Source organism: Acomys minous (genome assembly GCF_964271855.1).
Source record: "Acomys minous genome assembly, chromosome: 16".
NCBI lineage: Eukaryota > Metazoa > Chordata > Mammalia > Rodentia > Muridae > Acomys > Acomys minous.
The window spans coordinates 39,087,339-39,107,053 of NC_140498.1; the positions used below are offsets into that span (position 1 = coordinate 39,087,339).

A 19,715-nucleotide genomic window follows, 5' to 3' on the forward strand; every position below is an offset into this window, starting at 1 on the left:
TTGAACCTGAACGATGTGCAGTGATCTTTGCCAGCCACCGAGAGGGTCACTCTGGAATTTTCACCCTGGCTAGCCACGCGAGGGAGCTGTGGGCTTTGCAAGCTCCAGATCCTCTGCACTGGGAGGGAGTGTCCAAGGGGCAGAGCGGTGATCAGGCTGGAGTTCCGACTTCCACAGCTGATACCACTCCGCCTGGCGAGCTTGGGTACTTGGGCTAAGTGGCGGCTGGGCACCGCTGTGCCTTTGCGTCAGTGCCTCCTCCCACTCGCAGTCCCAGCAGGCCGCGCGCCACCATCGGTGTGGGCGGGGTGTCCGCCGGGAGGAGTGGAAAGAGTTGGAGGCGGGGAGTCGCCTATGTGGGTATGATAGAAGGGCTTAAGGCACCTCCTTGTGGGCGAGGCGTCCCTACGGGGTTGTCTGGTAGGCGGGGTGGCATGGGGGCGGGACTCTGGCTCTGGCTCTTTCTGGGCGGAGCGAGCAGTTTGCAGACTGGCCTTTGCCTTGGAAAGTATATCTGGTTCCCAATTCTACTGTCCTCGCAGCCCCGGCCCGCACACAGCATCCATGGCCCAGCTGCCGCCCGACGTTGAGGAGGACGATTGTCTTCCCGAATATCACCACCTTTTCTGCCCGGACCTTCTCAAGTAAGCTAAAGCAGGGAACTAAGAAGCGATCTGGAGTCAGGTTATATAGGGGTCAAAAACGGAACAGCCGCTGGATGTGACAGCACAGAGGACGGGTGCTCAGTACCCGTCTCCTGGGTGATTGTAGACCCGAAGTTTCTTGGGGTTCTGGAAGGATGGGAAGAGGGATAGAGAGGGAGAAAGCTTGTCTGTTTTTGAAAACGTGTCTCACTCGATAACTTTACTACACAGAGAATTTTAGGCTAAAATAGTCTCCTTCACCCTGAACTTTTAGGAAGCCTAAAAATAACCGACTTTAAAGTTTGCATCTTTATTGCTGGGGATTTGCGTCCAACAACCCAATTGACTTTCATGCTCTTCAGGAGCATATTTTCTTTCACAAACACAGTAGGTGGAAGTTCACGGGGATCAAAGGCCACAAAGGCGCACACCTTTAATCCTAGCACTGCAGAGGCAGAGGTAGGCGGATTTCTGAGTTTGAGGCCAACCTGGTCTACAAAGTGAGTCAAGGACAGCCAGGACTACAAGAGAAACCTTGTCTCGAACAACCAAAAGAAAAAGAAAAAGAAAAAAAAAAGAAATAAAAACAAACAAAAGGCCTCCTATCTGTTGACCTTCTGTGGCAATGACTGGCCTCTACCTAAGTGCTGGGGGAGCAAAGTTGTGCAACGCCCCTCCCCACCCCCCCACCCCCACCCCCCTTAAATTCCCGGTTCCACTGCCTCCACCTCTCAGGTGCTGGAGTTACAGGCATGGATCCACATTGCTTTCAGAGTAGATTCTAGGGACTAGAGAGTTGGTTGAGTGGTTCAGAGCATCTACTGTTCTTGCAGAGGACTCAGGTGTGGTCCCCAGCGCTAACAATAGAACGCAGCCCTCTGTAGGCACACAGGCAACACACACACACACAGGTAAAATTAAATCTAAAGAAGCCAGCTGCTGGTGGTGCACGCCTTTGATCCCAGCACTCTAGAGGCAGAGACAGGCAGATTTCTGTGAGTTGGTGGCTAGCCTGGTCTACAAAGCAATTCCAGGACAGAGAAACCCTGTGTCTAAAAACCAAAGAAAAGCCAAGGGGTGGTGATGCATACCTTTAATCCCTTTAAACTACAAGAGAAACCCTGTCTCAAAACAAGTAAACAAACAAAAACAAAACTGAAAAACCACAAAAAAAAAATCTAAAAAGGTGACTACAATTTCCTGTTTTTGAAGGGACAAAGTGGCCTTTATCACAGGCGGTGGCTCTGGGATTGGCTTCCGGATCGCTGAGATTTTCATGAGGTACACACTGCTGCTCTGAGACCCTCCCTACCACCTTTCGTCCCTTTGCCTGGGCCCTGATGGATTTTGGGCAGTGGTTGAATGCTGCCCTGAGGTCTCCTAGAGGTGGCTGAGACTGTGTGACTGGCCTCAGAGTCTCATAGGTTGGAGGGGGCGGGGGTGCTACAGTGGGGGACAGTGTCTCTCAGTCACAGGTTGTGTGGCCACACTGAGAGGGTTAGCCACTTGCTACTGAAAGCCAGTGGAGGCTCAGAGTTAGGCTGAGGCTGAGGTGGAGGCGGTCGAGCCCTTCTCCAGTGTCCCCAGCACTCCCCGTCTCACAACCGGGAGTGAGTATTATCCAGAGCTGGTGGCTTTGTGCAGTTTCTTCTGGTAGAACAAAACTCTGTTGTATTCAGAGTCCTAAAGATTAAATAAGTTAGTGTTAGCTGTTGTGGAACCTGTGTCCTAACCATTGTCAGCACGAGGCTCCCTCTTTCAAAATGGCCTCTCTGTCCATCACTCCAGTGCCCCAGCAGGCCCTGCACAGATCTGGCATTGGCACCAGTAGCCCAGCACACTCTCTCTGCCATGTATATGGTGTCTGGGGCAGAACACTCCAAGCCAGAGACACTTCACGGAAACCTAGGAGTGGGCAACCATGGCACCCCAGGATGTTTCTAGAGTGACTCAGCCTTGCTTGAGTCCCTGTGCCTGCTGAGAGTCAAGTTTCAGCCTTGGTTCATACCTCAAGCTAAGGTCTTGGGGACGTTCCTTGTAGAGCAGTGCCTGGTAGGCGCCCCTCCCCCCAGGATGTGTCCCTCATAATTTTCTTCTAAGGCCCACCATCTGGTTTTATAGGCATGGCTGCCATACTGTCATCGTCAGCAGGAGTCTGCCGAGAGTGTCCACGGTGAGAAGGAGGCTGTGGGGTTGGGAAGAGTTCTGAGCCCCAGGAGAGAGAAACAAAACATCATCTGTTTCTTCTTGCGAAGAGGAACCCAGTGGCCGTGGACGCTCATAGATAGCCTTGACTTTTTAGATGTTTGGTTATTGGGTCGCGGCTTTAGAAGTAATATGGTTCTGAAATTGTTCAGTAGGATCACCAGTACTGGAGAGCACCACTCCACCCAGCTCGGTCCAGAGGGAGTGGCCCAGAGGGTAGGCAGAAGTGGGATCTGGGACAGGTGACATGTTATAGAGAGTGCAGGATGTCTTAGCAGCATCCACCAAGGGTGTCATGACCCCAGTGGGTGGCTATCTTCAAGCTAAGTCTTCCTGGCACAAGACAGGGTTTCCCTGTATAGCCCTGGCTATCCAGGAACTCACCAGGCTGGCCTCGAACAGAGACCTGCCATAGGAACCCACCACAGCACACTTGGGGTCCTAATGTAACTAACGTACATGAGTCATTTCCGTGACGTTCTAAAGGGTGTGCTTCTCCAGGCTTAGGCTGCTTCTCCTGGCTGAGGCTGCTTCTCCAGGCTGAGGTTGCCTTCCACTTCTCTTTCTCTCTGGTGTCTAGGCTGCTGAAAAGTTGGTTGCTGCCACCGGAAAGCGGTGCCTCCCTCTATCTATGGATGTCCGAGTTCCCCCAGATGTCATGGCTGCTGTAGACCAGGCGCTGAAAGAGTTTGGCAAAATCGACATCCTCGTTAACTGTGAGTGAGCAGAAACGAAGGCCGGGAGTCTTGTGATAAGTTGAAAGGGGTCTTTAGAAGCTCCAGAACCCTGCTCCTGGGACAGGGGTGTGCCGGAGAAGTCTAGGTGTTTGTCTTGGCCCAGCTATGGACTCCCAATTGCCAGAGGCACAGTCTTGGCTACAGGCTCTGTCCTGGACTATCTTTGCTTTTTCCAAGTGATGGGTCAGCAAAGCCTAAGCTATACTAGGTGCCCTGTGGATATGAGGACATCATAATTCAGGGGTGTTTTGTATACTGAATTTTCTATTAAAAAAAAAAGTAGCCGGGCGTAGTGGTGCAGGCCTTTAATCCTAGCACTCAGGAAGCCAGCTGGGTCTACAAAGTAAGTCCAGGACACCCAAGGCTACAAAGAAAGACCCTGTCTTAAAATAAAAATAAAAATAAAAAAATAAAAAAAGGAGAAGAGCAGTCAGTGCTCTTAACGTTGTGGTTCTTTTCTTTGTTTCTGTCTTTTTGTTGTTGGTTTTGTTTTGTTTTGTTTTGTTTGAGATAAGGTTTCTCTGTGCAGCCCTGGCGTGGCTGTCCTGGGAACTTGCTTGGTAGACCAGGCTGGGCTGGAACTCAGAGAGATCTGCTTGTCTCTGCTTCCTGCTTGCTGGGAATAAAGGCATGTGTCACCATGCCTAGCTAAAGACTCTATTTTCAAACAAGGTCACATTCACAAACACACACACACGCACACGCACACGCACACGCACACACACACACACACACCTATTTATTTTGCAAGATAGACTCTCATATAGGCAAAGGCAGGGGTCAAGCTTACTGTTTGCTTTGAGCTTATGACCCCTTCTGCCTCTGCCCCAAGTGCTGCCGCCATATGTAAAAGTCAGGCTTTTCTATGCCTGCCCAAACTCCTGAACAATGACACGGAGACCTTTATACTTATTAAAGCTTCAGGCATTATAACTAGGCAGATAGGAGTGGTTCTAACTGGATTAGGCTGGCCTGGCCTGCTTCTCAGCCACATGGCCTGTTACCTGCCATCTTGGTCTCACTCTGGCATCTCCTTGTTCAACCATGTCCTCATGGCCTCTCTGTACCCTACTCTCACCCCCCTGGTCCTTCTCTCTGCGCCCCAGAAGTCCCACCTTGTCCTCTCCTGTCCAGCTAATGGCTGTTCAGCTAAAGCTTTATTAGCCAATCAGAAGTGATGGAGAACAATTTTTTATACAACATTGAGACAAGAAATGCCTCATAATAATGACAATGACAATGTGAGACTGCAACCAGATTTCTGGGTACAGAAATCAGCATTTGAATACACAGTGCATAAAAACATCCTTCAATATCCAGACTGTCTCATCCGGCTTAGACGGCTTTGAGGGTCTCATACCCTCACTGCCCGCAGAACACCAGGCCCCTCTTTGCACTCTTGACAGAGCTTAGCCCATTAGTGCCCTGTATTCTCAAAGCCACCTTCCACCAGCTTTCCCCTTCTGTTCTCTAGGTGCAGCTGGAAACTTCCTGTGTCCTGCCAGTGCTTTGTCTTTCAACGCCTTTAAGACTGTGCTTGACATCGACACCATTGGCACCTTCAATGTGTCTCGTGTGCTTTATGAGAAGTTCTTCCGGGTGGGTATCCTCCTGGCAGGGGCCTTTCCTCCAGTGGCTATCCACTCATTGCCGTCCCTTGTATGTTTCAGGACCATGGAGGAGTGATCGTGAACATCACCGCCACCCTGAGTATGCGGGGGCAGGTGCTGCAGGTCCATGCAGGCACTGCCAAGGCAGCTGTCGGTATGAGTGCTCCCTGTGAACCGCCTCCCTTGACGATTGATCCCTGGAGGCTGATAGTCTCCGTAGGAGCTTGATTGTAGCCGGCTGGTGGTGGCCCACGCCTTTAATCCCAGCACTCGGGAGGCAGAGGCAGGCGTATCACTGTGAGTTCGAGGCCAGCCTGGTCTACAAAGTGAGTCCAGGACAGCCAAGGCTACACAGAGAAACCCTGTCTCGAAAAACCAAAAAAATAAAAAAATAAAAGTACTTGATCATAGCAGTGGACACTGTAGAGCTCCCACTGGCATTTGGGGTACCCCTGAGGCAGCCTTACAATTTCACCTCCTATGTGCATTCCTCCCATGCAGATGCTATGACAAGACACATGGCCGTGGAGTGGGGTCCCCAGAATATCCGTGTCAATAGCCTGGCTCCTGGTCCCATCATTGGCACTGAGGGGATCCGGAGACTAGGTAAGTCTTTGGGAGTCTGGGATACCTGTTGATGCTTCTAGAATTGTAGCAGGGCTTCAAAATTTGTCTTGCTGGAGGCAGCGGTGCATCCCAGCACTCGGGGAGGCAGAGGCAGGAGGATCTCCGTCTACAAAGTGAGTCCAGGACAGCCAAAGCTACACAGAGAAACCCTGTCTCCAAAAAAAAAGGAAAAAAATTCTGTCATGATAGAGCAACCGCTGTTTCCAGATGTGGATGAGGGAGAGTGCTGGCTAGAAAGAGCATCACACACCCTGGGCTAGGGGCTTCCTGGGGCCTGACTTCCCATTGCCTTCCAGGAGGCCCCCAGGCCAGTCTGAGGTTAAAGTGTCTTTCAAGCCCTCTTCAAAGACCTGGGAACAAGACCGAGATCGCCCACAGCGTGCTGTACCTGGCCAGCCCTCTGGCTTCCTACGTCACAGGGGTTTTGTTGGTGGTTGATGGTGGCAGCTGGATGACCATTCCGAACAACATCAATCAACTGGTAGAGTCTGAAACCTTCTCTGCTAAGCTCTAGGTGAGGCACTGTTCCCACTTCTTGGGGTTCCCATGTCCTTGGATGCCCCATCTTTTACTCTACCGGGTGCAGCTATGAACTACAACTATAGGGCCACGTTTTCTCAGAATCAACCCTCCCCCTGTCCTGGCACAGAGGGCCCTGCCTGGTGGGGCTGTGAAGGACGGAGGCTTCTGACAGTGGGTTTTTTCCCAGTGACCTTTGCCTCCTCCCTATTGGAAGGATACTGCCCTGAATTTTCAGTCTTCTGCCTTAGGCTCTGGAGTGCTAAATCCGACTCCTTTCTTTCTTCCTTCCTCTTTTTTTGTTTTTGTTTTTTTGAGACAGGGTTTCTCTGTATAGCCTTGGTTGCCCTGGACCTCACAGCGGTCCACCTGCCTCTGCCTCCTGAGTGCTGGGATTAAAGGCGTGCACCACCATGCCCAGCCCTTCCTTCCTTCCTTCCTTTCTCTTTCTTTCTTTCTCTAACTCTTTCTTTTTTGTGTATTGATTTATTTATTTTGGTTTTTTGAGACAGGGTCTCTCTGTGTAGCCCTGGCTGTCCTGGACTTGCTTTGTAGACCAGGCTGGCCTCAGCCTCCCTAGTGCTGTCCTTTTTCTTTCTTTTTTATATATTTTTCATTGTGAGTCTAACCTTTAGCAGCTGAGCCATCTCTCTAGATCCTTTTTCTTTTCTTTATTATTTCTTTCTTTATTTATTTATACAGTATTCTGCCGGTATGTAGGCCTGCAGATGAGGTGTGGGAACCAGATCTCACTATAGATGGCTGTGAGCCACCATGTGGTTGCTGGGAATTGAACTCAGGACCTTTGGAAGAGCAGTCACTGCTCTTGACCACTGAGCCATCTCTCCAGCCCCTTTTTCTTTCTTTCTTTCTTTCTTTCTTTCTTTCTTTCTTTCTTTCTTTGTTTTTTAAAGATGGATCCCATGCAGCTCAGGTTCTCTTCAAACACGCTGTGCACCTGAAGATGATTTTTTAACTTCGGATTCTCTTGTCTTTACCTCCCAAAAGAGGCACCATGCCAATTTGTGCAATTTGTGTTGAAGATCATCCCCAAGGCTTCGTGCATGTTAAACCAGCACTGAATCAACTGAACCACATCCTCCGCCCCGGATACGTCTTTTGACGTGGTAAACAACATTGTATTTAAGAAAATCCTATGCAGGAGGCAGTGTTCTTCATGAGAAATGCCTCCTGCTGCACTGGTGTATAGTCACACAGGAAATGTCGGGAACCTGATTTGTCAGCCTTAGCCACCCAGCCCTTCCTCTGGTGACCAAGCTGTTTTCCATGGTCTGCCTCTCCTTTGCACACGTTCTGGGTAGGAGGAACCAGGTCAAGAGCCTAGCCTGCTGCTTGCTTATGGTGTCTGAAGAGTTCCTATGATTTGGCCAGAAAAAAAAAGTTTCATTTTCTTTTAAAAATTAATCCTTTTTACTATCTGTAATGTTTACTATCTACTAGTTGGAATTTCTTAAGTCTAGAAAGAAAATTAAAAAGATTGATTTTTATCACTGAAATAGTGTTTGTGTCTCCTCTCTCTCTCTCTCTGTTTTGTTTTGTTGAGACAGGGTTTCTCTGTGTAGTCTTGGCTGTCCTGGACTCACTTTGTAGACCAGGCTGACCTTGAACTCACAGAGATCCACCTGCCTCTGCCTCCAAAGTGCTAGGATAAAAGGTTTGTACCACTACGCCCAGCCATGTCTCCTTTCTATTTTGTGTCCCTTCGGCTTGGTTGCATCTCATGCCTGTCTCTCACCAGCAGGGCCCAGTCCTTCCCCCACAGCCACATGGCATATTGATTTCTTACCAGGGGGCTCTAGGGCAAAGGGAGGTGTGGCACTGTGGCCACTCCGTAGGAGGGAGCTTCTTTCCCTGTAAACCCTTTAGCGCTGTAGTCATTGGTATTCTCTGAACCCCGCCAGCTCAATGGCAAATCCTGAGCATACTCGGCTGTTGCTGTAGTTTTACTCTCTAACTCCTGGGCAAACACAGTATTGAGGTCATAGCTGCTGAGCCAGCTCAAGGAGGATGCCATTTCAGCACTCACTCTACGTGTGAAGCACACACACACACACACACACACACACACACACACACACACACACACTGCTTACAGACCATTTGGAGTCTAGCCTTGTCCAGCAACCCTGGAGAGGCCACATGAGGCTTCTGTGGGGTCTTGACAAGAGGGTGGTCTCCCCCGGAGCCTGCGTCTTGTGTCTAATGTTAGAGGACTTGGGTGTGTGACGCCTCTGCACAGTCTGTGCACCTCCCTGGGGCTGACTACGTTGCTGTTGCACAGGCCAATGAGAGCCCATGATTTCTCAGGTTGTTAGTCCCTTGCACTTGCCGGCCCTCATACAGAGCCTCTCAGTGGCTTCACTGGAGACTGCCTGCAAGCTTCCCTTGGCCTCTAGATCTGAAAGTCACTGGTTCTCCAGGGAACAGGCCCAGGAGGAACAAGATGTAGCCTTGGGCAAGGCCTCTTTGACTTATGCACTCCAAGGCAGCAACCTGTTCCTCCTGGGCCTGTTCCCTGGAGAACCAGTGACTTTCAGTTCTAGACACCAAGGGAAACTTGCAGGCAGTCTCTCCAATGAAGGCACGTATGGTTTGGAACATATACCACGCTTATTTTTGAGTAACTCAAATAGCTGACTCTCAACTCCCATAAAGCTGGTCTCTCTTTTTGGGGTCTAATTGAGAAGCCCAGAGGAGCAGCAGGGGAGGAGGTGTCCCTGTCCCCTGGCAGGGGACCAGACCTAACCTATACAGGTTAGACAGCTGGGCCCCCAGGTTGCTGCCTCTCCCCTGCAAAATTCCCCTGCTGTATACATAATAATAATAATAATAAAAAGTAAAACAAAACAAAAGATCACCTGCCGCAGAGGCAGGCGGATCTCTGTGAGTTTGAGCTCAGACTGGTCTACAAAGCAAGGGATCCAGGACAGCCAAGGCTACACAGAGAAACTGTCCCAAAGAAACAAAACAAAATAGTACAAGAAATACTTGCTAGGGGATACCGAGAAAGTAACAGGCCTTCAAGAGTGCCTGAGAACTGCAGCCTCCATGGAGGAGTGAGATCAGAGGAGTGGCCTGGTGGGGGAGGACCTAGCCACCATGATCAGCAGGTCCACTGCCTTTGAAGGCTGAGATACACAGTTGAGATGGCAACATCATTGAGAAAGGGGTCTGTTGGGGGATGGTCTGATGTATTTTGATGCTAATTACTGCTTGCTGTCTGACCCACCTTTTGCTTAATAAAAAGCCATCCCACCTGGGCAGGGCAAAGGAGATAAGCGGGGCTAGGAGAGAGAGAGAGAGGAATTCTGGGAAGAAGAAAGGACCACCACGAGGGAAGGAGGGAGACCTAAAGGGAGGAGAGGAGGCCGCCATGGGTTAGCTGGAGGAGAAGCACATGGCTGGCGGCCCAGATGGAGAACATGAGCAAGTATATGGGATTATAGATGGGAGGTAGCTTGATAGAAGTTATTAGAAGCAGATGGCATGGGATTGAGGCAGGGATCCTATGCCTGAGGCCCTACTATAGAAAGTAGTTTAGAGGATTGATATCTGCCTTGCTCTAGGTTAACTAAGGATATTTTAAAATATAACAAGTGTCTATGTCTTAATTGATCGCTAGCCGGGCATACTGATAATACAGATAATACAGTTAGTTTTAAAAACCAATAAGTGGTGCCCAACGTGGGGCAGGTATCCATACTCTTAAAAATCATATTGTCATAGTCTGAAAAAGGGTTAATAGCTCCCAGAGAGCATCCATGGGCCAGAGCAAAGATGGCTACATACAACGTGGCCAGTTGTAGAGACGGAACTAAGAGACTGGCAATCTTCTAAACTAGCCTGAGAAATGTAGTTAAATGCCTAGAAAAATAATAAAATAAAAACTATTATGATCCCTCTCCAAGGCGCCATGACAGAAGGCTCCTGGATCTTTTTTGGCTTTGTTTTGGTGTTTATGAATTTGTTTGCAATGGGCTTAGTCATGGTCACACTTCTCCTTACCCTCGGCTTAAAAAAAGTTCAGGGAGAAAGGCAGAGAGTGAAAAAATGTGAAACTAAGTTACTAACAACTAGAAAGGGAGAAGGAACTGAACTCTTCTCCATAAAGTTAGTAGCAGCTGGAGTTCTGAGCTCCTTAGCTACAAGGTGTTTATCAGGGCTTTCTGGAAAAGGTCCGCCAAAGAGAGATAACAATAGCTAGATTAGGTCCTGAGTTCAATTCCCAGCAGCTACAGGGTGGCTCACAACCATCTATAATGTGGTCTGGTGCCCTCTTCTGGGCTGCAGGTGTATATGCAGGCAAAGCTTTGTACATAGTAATAAATCTTTTAAAAAGCTCATGTAGGCAGAGGCAGGCGGATCGCTGTGAGTTCGAGGCCAGCCTGGTGTACAAAATGAGTCTAGGATAGCCATACACAGAGAAACCCTGTCTTGGAAAACAACAACAACAACAAAAGCTTATGTGCGTGTGTAGATGTGCATGTGTTAGTGCAGATGGCTGCAGAATCCAGAAGAGGGCTTCTTGAGACCCCCTCCCCCCTAGAGCTGGACTGTAATCTATGTGAGTCTCATGACATGGGTCCTGAAAATTGAATTGGGGTCCTCTCTAAAAAGAGTGTATAATTTTAGCTGGGCATGGTGGCATACACTTTAAAAAAAAAGATTTATTATTTATTATTATGTATACAGAGCGCTGCCTGAATGTACATCTGCAGGCCAGAAGAGGGCATCAGATCACATTATAGATGGTTGTGAACCACCGTGTGGTTGCTGGGACTTGAACTCAGGACCTCTGGAACAGCAGTCAGTGCTCTTAACTTCTGAGCCATCTCTCCAGCCCCGGCATACACCTTTAATCCCAGCACTTGGGAGACATTGAAAGGCAGACCTATGTGAGTTTGAGGCCAGGTCTACAGAGTGAGCTCCATGAGAGCCAGGGATACCCAGAGCAACCTTATCTCCAAAAAACCAAACCAAACCACCTGGCCAAAATGAGCAAAGTGCCTTAGGTTGTATGTGTTGAATGGATGGACGAACAAGTCTGTGTTTATTCACCCCGTGCCTTGGCTTGAGCCATGCGGGTGGTTTCTAATATGTCATTGTTATCCACAGGCTACAACTGAAGGTCTGGCTATGTTTATCTTTGTCTGTACCCAAAACAAAAACCTTAAAAGTGCCCAAAATAAACAGTGCTAATTTGGAGGGGTTCCTTTCCACTGATTTCTGTTGCCTTGGTAACTTGGAGCAGCCCAGCTGTGGCTTCCATGTGCTATAAGCCTGGCACCAGAATCTACTGTCTCCCTGGGGGATTTTCCGTCTACCAGAGCAGGGCCACCCCACTAGGCATAGGAGACTGGCTGAAAATGACCTTTTAAATTTTTTTTCAATATTTCTGTGATTTATTTGCATGTATATGTGTGGGCACACATGTGCCATGGTGCTCATGAGGAGATCAGAGGACAACGTTGGAGACTTAGCTTTCTCTTTCCACCATGTAGGGCCTGGGATTGAATTCAAGTGACAGGCTTGGTGGTCTTTACCTGCTGAGCCATTTTGCTGGCTCATGTTACTGAGTGTGTGCAAGCTAAGGGGAGGGGAACACCTGTGTGCATGTGTAGGTCACAGGACAACTGTGGTTTTGGTTTTGGTTTTTCAAGACAGGGTTTCTCTGTGTAGCCTTGCTTTGTAGACCAGACTGGCCTTGAACTCGCAGAGACCAGCCTACCTTTGCCTCCCGAGTGCTGGGATTACCGGCGTGCGCTACCACACCAAGTTTAGAGGATAACTGTTTGCTGTCAGATCCCTCCTTCCTTTATGTGGGTTTCAGGGATCAAGCTCTGGGTGTGAGGCTAACAGTGTCCTTACCCACTGAGCTCTCTCATTGGTACCTGAGGATAACCTCTTCACTTCAACAGTATTATTTTGTTTTTGAGTTTTTATTACTTTATATGTATGAATGTGTTGCCTGGGGCCAGGCGTGGTGGCACATGCTTGCAATCCCAGCCCTCAGGAGGCAGAGGCAGGTGGATCGCTGTGAGTTTGAGGCCAGCCTAGTCTACAAAGTAAGTCCAGGATAGCCAAAGCTACACAGAGAAACCCTGTCTCAAAAAATAAAACCAAAACCAAAACCAAACCAACCAAACAAAAAAAGAATGTGTTGCCTGATTGTGTTTATGCACCCTGTGTACGCAGTGCCTGATTGTGTTTATGCACCCTGTGTTTGCAGTGCCTGTAGGGGTCGGAAGAGAGCATCAGATCCCCTGGGGGTTGGAGAGATGGTTCAGAGGTAAAAAGCACTGGCTGCTCTTCAAAAGGCCCTGAGTTCAATTCCCAGCAACCACATGGTGGCTCATAACCAATAATGAGATCTGGTGCCCTCTTCTGGTGTTCATGTGTATGTGCAGGCAGAATACTGTATACATAATAAGTAAATACATCTTTAAAAAGAAATACATTAACAAAAATATTGAAATGAGCATACCTACTTAAATACAAAATACAAAAAAACTTTTCTTTTTCTTTTTAGAACCAAATTGGCTTTTTTTTTTCCTTCAAGAAAGGGTCTCTCTGTGTAGCCTTGGTTGTCCTGGACTTGCTTTGTAGACCAGGCTGGCCTCGAACTCACAAAGATCTGCCTGCCTCTGCCTCCCAAATGCTGGGATTAAAGGAGTGCACCACCACCACCCAGCTTTTTTTTGATTTTTCGAAACAGAGTTTCTCTTATAGTCCTAGTCATCATGGATACTTTGTAGACCAGGTTGACCTCGAATTCAGAGATCCGCTTGCTTCTACCTCTTGAGTGCTGGGGTTAAAGGCATGCACCCTCATGCCCAGCTGTTCATTTGCTCATCTTATTCACAGGTGTTATAGGGTTTTTGTATGTTTGTTTGTTTTTGTGGCTGGAGAGACAACATGTGTGCTGGGAACCGAACTCTTACATTTTTGGTTGTGAGCCTTTAAGGGCTGAGCCGTCTTTCCAGCCCCAAAGTTGTTATAGTTTACAGACTACTTAATAACTATTTCCTTTATTTATTCCTCCTCCTCCTCCCATTGCATGGCTTACAGCTCTCTGTTAAACTGATGACTGAAGGCCGTCGTGGTGGCCCATACCTTTAATCCCAGCACTCAGGAGGCAGAGGCAGGCAGATCTCTGTGAGTTCACGGCCAGCCTGGTCTACAAAAGTCCAGGACAGCCGGGCTGTTACACAGAGAAACTCTGTCTCAATAAACAATCAAAAAAATAAAAAAATAAAAATAATTATTTATTATGTGTATAGTGCTATCTGCATGTACACCTGCACACTAGAAGAGGACATTAGATCTCATTATAGATGGTTGTGAGCCACCGTGTGGTTGCTGGGAATTGAACTCAGGACCTCTAGAAGAGCAGTCAGTTCTCTTAACCTCTGAGCCATCTCTCCAGCCCAGTCTTACTCATCTTAAAGGCTTTGAATGGCTGCTAGCATCTACAGAAGAGATGGTAGGAGGATCCTGCAGCCAGTGCTTTTTTTGTTTGTTTGTTTTGTTTGACAGGATTTCTTTGGTTTTTTGATTGTATGTTTTGTTTTTTCAAGACAGGGTTTCTCTTGTAGTCCTGGCTGTCCAGGACACACTTTGTAGACTAGGCTGGCCTTGAGATCAGAGATCAGCCTGCCTCTGCCTCCTGAGTGCTGGGATTAAAGAGTGCTCCGAAAAAAATAAATAAATAAAGAGTGTGCCACCTCACCTGGCTGAAACAGGATTTCATTATGTAGCTCTGGCTGTCCTGGCACTTGCTCTATAGACCAGGCTGGCCTCGAACTCACAGCTAATGTGATGGAATAACTGTGCTTAAGAGATCTATAAGAGTTCAAGGCCAGCCTGGTCTACAAAGCGAGTTCAGGACAGTCAAGGCTACACAGAGAAACCCTGTCTGGAGAAAACAACTAAAAAAAAAAAAAAAGATCTATAGGAGCCAGGCATGGTGGCGCACACCTGTAATCCCAGCACTTGGGAGGCTGAGGCGGGCAGATCACTGAAAGTTCAATGCCAGCTTGGTCTACAAAGCAAGTCCAGGACAGCCAAAGCTACACAGAGAATCTTAAAATAATAATAATAATTGTAGGTTCAGTTTTCTTAACTAATATATTTTATTACGAACTTATTAACCAAGTGTACGTCACATATAACCCGACTAACCTAAACAATAGGAAAAGAAGATTAAAGAATACAGTAACAAAACTGTAAGGATATCAGTTCCAAGGAACAATTTTCCTGGCATGATCAGAAAGATTTCCTCTGCTGGAACCTGGAGTAACCAGAACCCAGAACCTCAGCAGAAGCCCAGAGCCTGAAGCCTTCCCTCCAGCGGTTCTCTCTAGGAGCATCTCGAAGTGGAGCAATGAGCAGCCGAAACTATCCCAAGTCTCCAAAAGCCCCACCTCTTGTTTCTGGCTCACTTATATGTCTCCTCCCAGAGTCTGTTCACGGGATCTTTTTAGCTGGCAACAATCAAGCTTCTGCACGAGGTGGTTTGCCTTCTAGGGGATTAACCTCACCTGTTCTCTCACAAGACCGTTCTGATCCCACACTTGGGATCATAACAAAAACAGGTTTATCTCTCCTTCAAATAATAATAACAATACTACTACTAATAATAATAAATTTTAAAAAATCTATAAAACAAGCGGTGATGGTGCCTGTAATCCAAGTACTTGGCAGGCAGAGACAGGCGGATCTCTTTGACTTCAAGGCCAGCTTGGTCTACTGAGAGAGTTCCAGGATAGTCTGCACTACAAAGAGAAACCCTGTCTTGAAAAAAACAGACAAAAACAAAACAAAAACCCAAAATGAGAGAGAGAGAGAGAGAGAGAGAGAGAGAGAGAGAGAGAGGGAGAGAGAGAGAGAGAGAGAGAGAGAGAGAGAGGGAGAGGGAGGTCTAAAAAACAAAAATGCCTCTAACCTATAAACCCTGGTTACCCAAGGACAGATGGCTTCCTAGAATGCTGGAGGCTGTTGTTGTTCATATGTTTTCACGCCTGTAAGCAAGCTTGGGTGCCCCAACTGCACAGGAGGCACATAGGCAGGAACTACATCAGGATGTATGCTGGGCCCTGACTGGATGAAGGCAGGACGTACTGTAGCCTTGTGGGTTTTGCCTTACTAATGGAATTTACCCATATACTCTGAAAAGCCCAGGTATGGATGGACCTGGCCAGTATGTAATAAGCCTTACTGCAAATTTGGCTACAAAATTGTGGTAGTGGTCTTATTCTCACCGGATGGGATTAATACCACACTGTTTCATCCTTCTCCCCTGGGACAGTTGAAACTTGCTTTGCCGTGGTGAAACTCTTCAATGGATGTGTAGCTAGGTTGTGAGTGGCATTTTGTCTGTCTCAGGTTCTGTGCTGAGTTTTCAGGTGCACAGCATTATCTTCTAGAACACTTGACAAATAGGCCTAGGTCAGGACTTCCCAAGCTGGCCTCAGAGGTCAGCTGGGCATGGTCCCTGAGGCACTGCCTTCAGGACACATCAGGCTCTCCCTTGGATGCAGGCAGAACTACTCTTGGCCCCATAGAGCTAAACAGAACCCAGGATCCCTCATTAGCTCCTAGACTATACAAACCAGGACTTGGGGAAGATGCGTGCTACAGAGCTCCAGGCCTGGATAGAAGAGCCAGAGTCAGATTGCAGCCACACTGGCACTTGACAAGCTATGGCCGGGCCCTGAGGAGAAATGATATTCCTCCCGCATCCTTTCCTAGGACCATATGGGTCTCAGTTCCCCTTCTCTGGTGCCAAGGAAGCTTGGAAACCCAAAGTGCAGTTCTGAGATGGCAGCCAAAAAAGGGAAGGAGGAACAGCTGGTAAGTATGAGGAATTCCTGAGCATCGTGGTCCAAAGCAGTAACCTCACCACACAGGGGGCTGAGGTTAAGAGGACTGTCAAGATTTAATGGCTAGCTTGAGCTGTAGATTAAGGGACTGTTTCCAAAACTAAGAGACTGTTTCCAAAACAAACAAGCAAACAAACAAACAAACAAACCCTCAGAAAATATGGCTGGGCATGGTGGCACACAGTTGTAATCCCAGAGTTCCAAAAGGAGGATCAAGGGTCAAGGGTCAAGGGTCAATTCTTAGCCACATAGCCAGTTCAAAGCCAAGCTCAGCTACTTGAGACCCTATCTATAAATAAATGAATACAATGGAAGTTGAAGCGAAATATGGTGGTGCCTTTACTCTCGGTATTTGGGAGACTGAAAAAGATTGGTATAAATTTTGAGGCCAGCTTGGGCTAAACATAGAGTACCATGGCCAGTCAAAGCTACACAGCAAGACTCTGCTTCAAAAAACAAACAAACAAACAAACAAAAAAGAATTAATTTAGAATTCTTCCATATGTAATTACATAGTATTTGGACAGTGAGGAGGATGGAAACCTTTGCCAACCAGAGCAGAAACTGATGAGTGCTATAAAGAGGAAGCTCTGGTTTGTGCACGCAGCCCCCCCCCCAGGCAGTGCTCCTGCCCCAGGCTGTGTGAGAGGGAGGAGGGGAGGGGTGGTGGGTGGAGACTGAGGGGGCTGGTGATGCTTCCCTGGGAGACAGGGGCAGGTGTGGGCAACTTCAGCATGAGATGTTAAAATAAGAAAATCATCAAGTCCTCAGGCTGAGTCAGGAGGAATTAACTCTGCCTTACAAACTCACGCTCTATTTTTACTCAAAGGAATGTACTTTGCCTAATTTGAAGGTGAGGAGAAAAAAAAAAAAAGCCTTCCCACTAAATAAAATATCAGTAAACACGAGAGGCTCTGGGCCCTTGACTGCTGGAGGGCCCCCCAGGGTGTGTGATATGAATCTAAAATTGACTTCTCACTTAAGTGTGCTTGTCGAATACAAAATGTTAACCTAGCTTTCAGAGTTACAAATCAAAAGTATTTCAGGGTTGAAGAAATGGCTCGGTGGCTAAGAGCACCTGCTGCTTTGCCAGAGGACCTGAGCTCGGTTTTCGGCACCCATGTCAGGTAGTTCAGTTGTAACTCCAGCTCCAGGGCACTGTTTTCTGGTGCTGAGGCACCATATGCATGCAGCATATAACACACAGACAATTTATTCATTTATTTACTCATTTATTGACCAGGACTCAATATGTAGCCCTTAACTGATCTGGAACTATGTGGACCAGGCTGACCTTGAATTTATTGAAATCCTCCTGTCTCTGCCTCCTAAGCATTGGGATTAAAGGCATGTGCCACCATGTCTGGCCACACAAACTAAAAAAAAATTTTTTTTCAGGAATTACTTGTTTATAGCTTTATTGAGCTATAAATAATATGTGATAAACTGCACATTTATAGAATTCTGCTTTATGTCAACAGCCCTAAAACCATCATGCAGTAAAGCACCATTGTGTGCAGTGCATGCAGAGGCCAGAAAAGGGTATGAGACGCCCTGGAAATAGAGTCACAGATGGCTGTTAGCCACCATGTGGATGCTGGGAACAAATCTGGCTGACCTGGAAAGTGATATGTAGAGCAGGCTGGCTCCCAAATGCTAGGATAAAAGTGTGTGCTAGCTGCCATGGCTGGTCAAAAAATTCTTTTCTGAAGCCAGTGGTGCATGCCTTTAATCCCAGTACTTCCTAGGCGAAGGCAGGCAGATTTCCTGTAAATTCAAGGCCAGATTGGTCTACAGAGCAAGTTTCAGGACAGAAACCAAAACAAAGAAACAAACAAAAACTCAAATCTTTTTTTTTTTTTTTTTTTTTTTTTTTTTGAGACTGGGTCTCTCTGTGTAGTCCTAGCTGTCCTGGAACTCACTCTGTAGAACAGACTGGCTTCTAACTCAGAGATCCACTGCCTCTGCCTCTTGAGAACCAGGATTAAAGACCTGTGCTTCCACTGCCTGGCTAAAACATTATACATTTTTCTTTTTGTGTGTGTTGTTTTTCGAGACAGGGTGTCTCTGTGTTAGCCTTGGCTGTCCTGGACTTGCTCTGTAGACCAGGCTGGTCTCACAGCTATCCACCTGCCTCTGCCTCCTGTGTGTTTGGGATGAAAGGCATGCGCCACTATGCCTGGCTATACAGTTTTTTTTTTTTTAAGAGACAGGCACCTGCCCCTTGAGGCATTGCAGGTGAAACTGCTGTGTCACAGGTGCGTCAGTAGGTGGCAGAGAGGAGAGAGGCTAAGTCTTTGCTCAGTGTTCCAACCTGTGAACATCTGAAAAAAGCGCGCTTGAGACCGCACCAGTCAGGTGCCTTGCAGGTCTGGATGGGCTCCCGAGGCTGAGCCGGAGACAAGAGGAATCCCACCTGGGATGGAGGATGGAGGTGCGGTGGTAGTTGGGGTGGGGGTGGGAATGAGCCTGAGACGGATGAACCCTCACACCATGGGGTCATGTGGGCTGGCTGGGGGTGGGTGGGGGAGGAGTGAGCCCAAGACGCCACCAGTCCAGCACCATGGGACCCAGACAGGGAGCTAGCCTGAGATGCCCATCATTCTGGTGCCAAGCTGGCCTGGCGTGTGCGTGCGTGCGTGCGTGCGTGCGTGCGTGCGTGCGTGCGTGCGTGCGTGTCTTGTGCAGACCATGCCCAAGATGACCTCCTTGCTTGGTACCCCGTAATGCACAGGTAAGGCATAGCACTCCTGAGACCCCTTCTGAGAAGCTCCAGACACTCAGAGACCTTGGGTGCCACTACAAGGTGGAGAAATGGAAGAGAAAGAGAAACAGAAGGATGCATGCCCAATGAGGAGAGGCAGAACTGGAGACTGGAGGGTAGTGAGGAACAGCCTGATGGGAGTAGCTGGTGACACCACCTAGGACCACAGTAGGGGCCTGGCCTGTGCTGTCACTGGGGCCATGTCTTGGCCCACGGTCCTGCAGCATCAAGGTTCTGTTGCTACCAAAGGCCAGGAGGACTTCCGTGGTCTTGGCTGCTGACTGGGGACCTGTTGATGTCTTTGGGCTGTGCAGAACTTCTTGCCTGGGCATCATGGGAAACCGGTCCTGGGGGCATGAAAGCAGAAGAGCTTTCTGCCTCTGCCTCTGCCTCTAGCCAGCTGCAGTACTCAGGAGAGCAGGCCACACATGGCCCAGGAAGCACAGTAGAGCTGGCCTTGGTTGTAGGAGTTGCGGGTTAGCTGGCCCAGAGAAGGGAAAACGGCCCTGCCACTCATCTCCTGTGCAGTGGATTGGTGAGGGAGAGACACCCTCTTCCTCTCTGGCCTCTTTTTTATTTATTTTATTTTATGTTATTTTATTTTTTGAGACAGGGTTTTTACTTTTTTATTTACTTTTTTATTTTTTGTTTTTTTTGAGACAGGGGTTCTCTGTGTAGCCTTGGCTGTTAGATTCACTTTGTGGACC

The 19,715-nt window shown here is 48.1% G+C and overlaps 1 protein-coding gene across 2 annotated transcripts; it reads left to right on the forward strand.

Moving 5' to 3' along the window:
- Positions 1-464: 464 nt before the first annotated feature.
- DECR2 (2,4-dienoyl-CoA reductase 2) lies at positions 465-7,859 on the forward strand. Of its 2 annotated transcripts, none has more exons than XM_084763110.1 (9): positions 465-644; positions 1,857-1,925; positions 2,766-2,817; positions 3,430-3,565; positions 5,061-5,185; positions 5,257-5,350; positions 5,698-5,802; positions 6,120-6,337; positions 7,257-7,859. In XM_084763110.1, the coding sequence occupies exons 1-8, from the start codon at positions 565-567 to the stop codon at positions 6,335-6,337; spliced, it is 879 nt and encodes a 292-aa protein (XP_084619236.1). In that variant the 5' UTR covers positions 465-564; the 3' UTR covers positions 7,257-7,859. The 2 variants fall into 2 exon arrangements, with proteins under 2 accessions (XP_084619236.1, XP_084619237.1); XM_084763111.1 differs by having other exon boundaries at positions 466-644; positions 7,351-7,859.
- Positions 7,860-19,715: the final 11,856 nt, after the last annotated feature.

What these genes read in the sequence shown, in the direction of transcription:
- DECR2 (XM_084763110.1), top strand. Translation starts at nt 565, where the DNA reads ATGGCCCAGCTGCCGCCCGACGTTGAGGAGGACGATTGTCTTCCCGAA. An exon ending in TTTATGAGAAGTTCTTCCGG is followed by an intron (nt 5,186 to 5,256) that starts GTGGGTATCCTC and finishes TGTATGTTTCAG; the next exon opens with GACCATGGAGGAGTGATCGT. An exon ending in TGAGGGGATCCGGAGACTAG is followed by an intron (nt 5,803 to 6,119) that starts GTAAGTCTTTGG and finishes ATTGCCTTCCAG; the next exon opens with GAGGCCCCCAGGCCAGTCTG.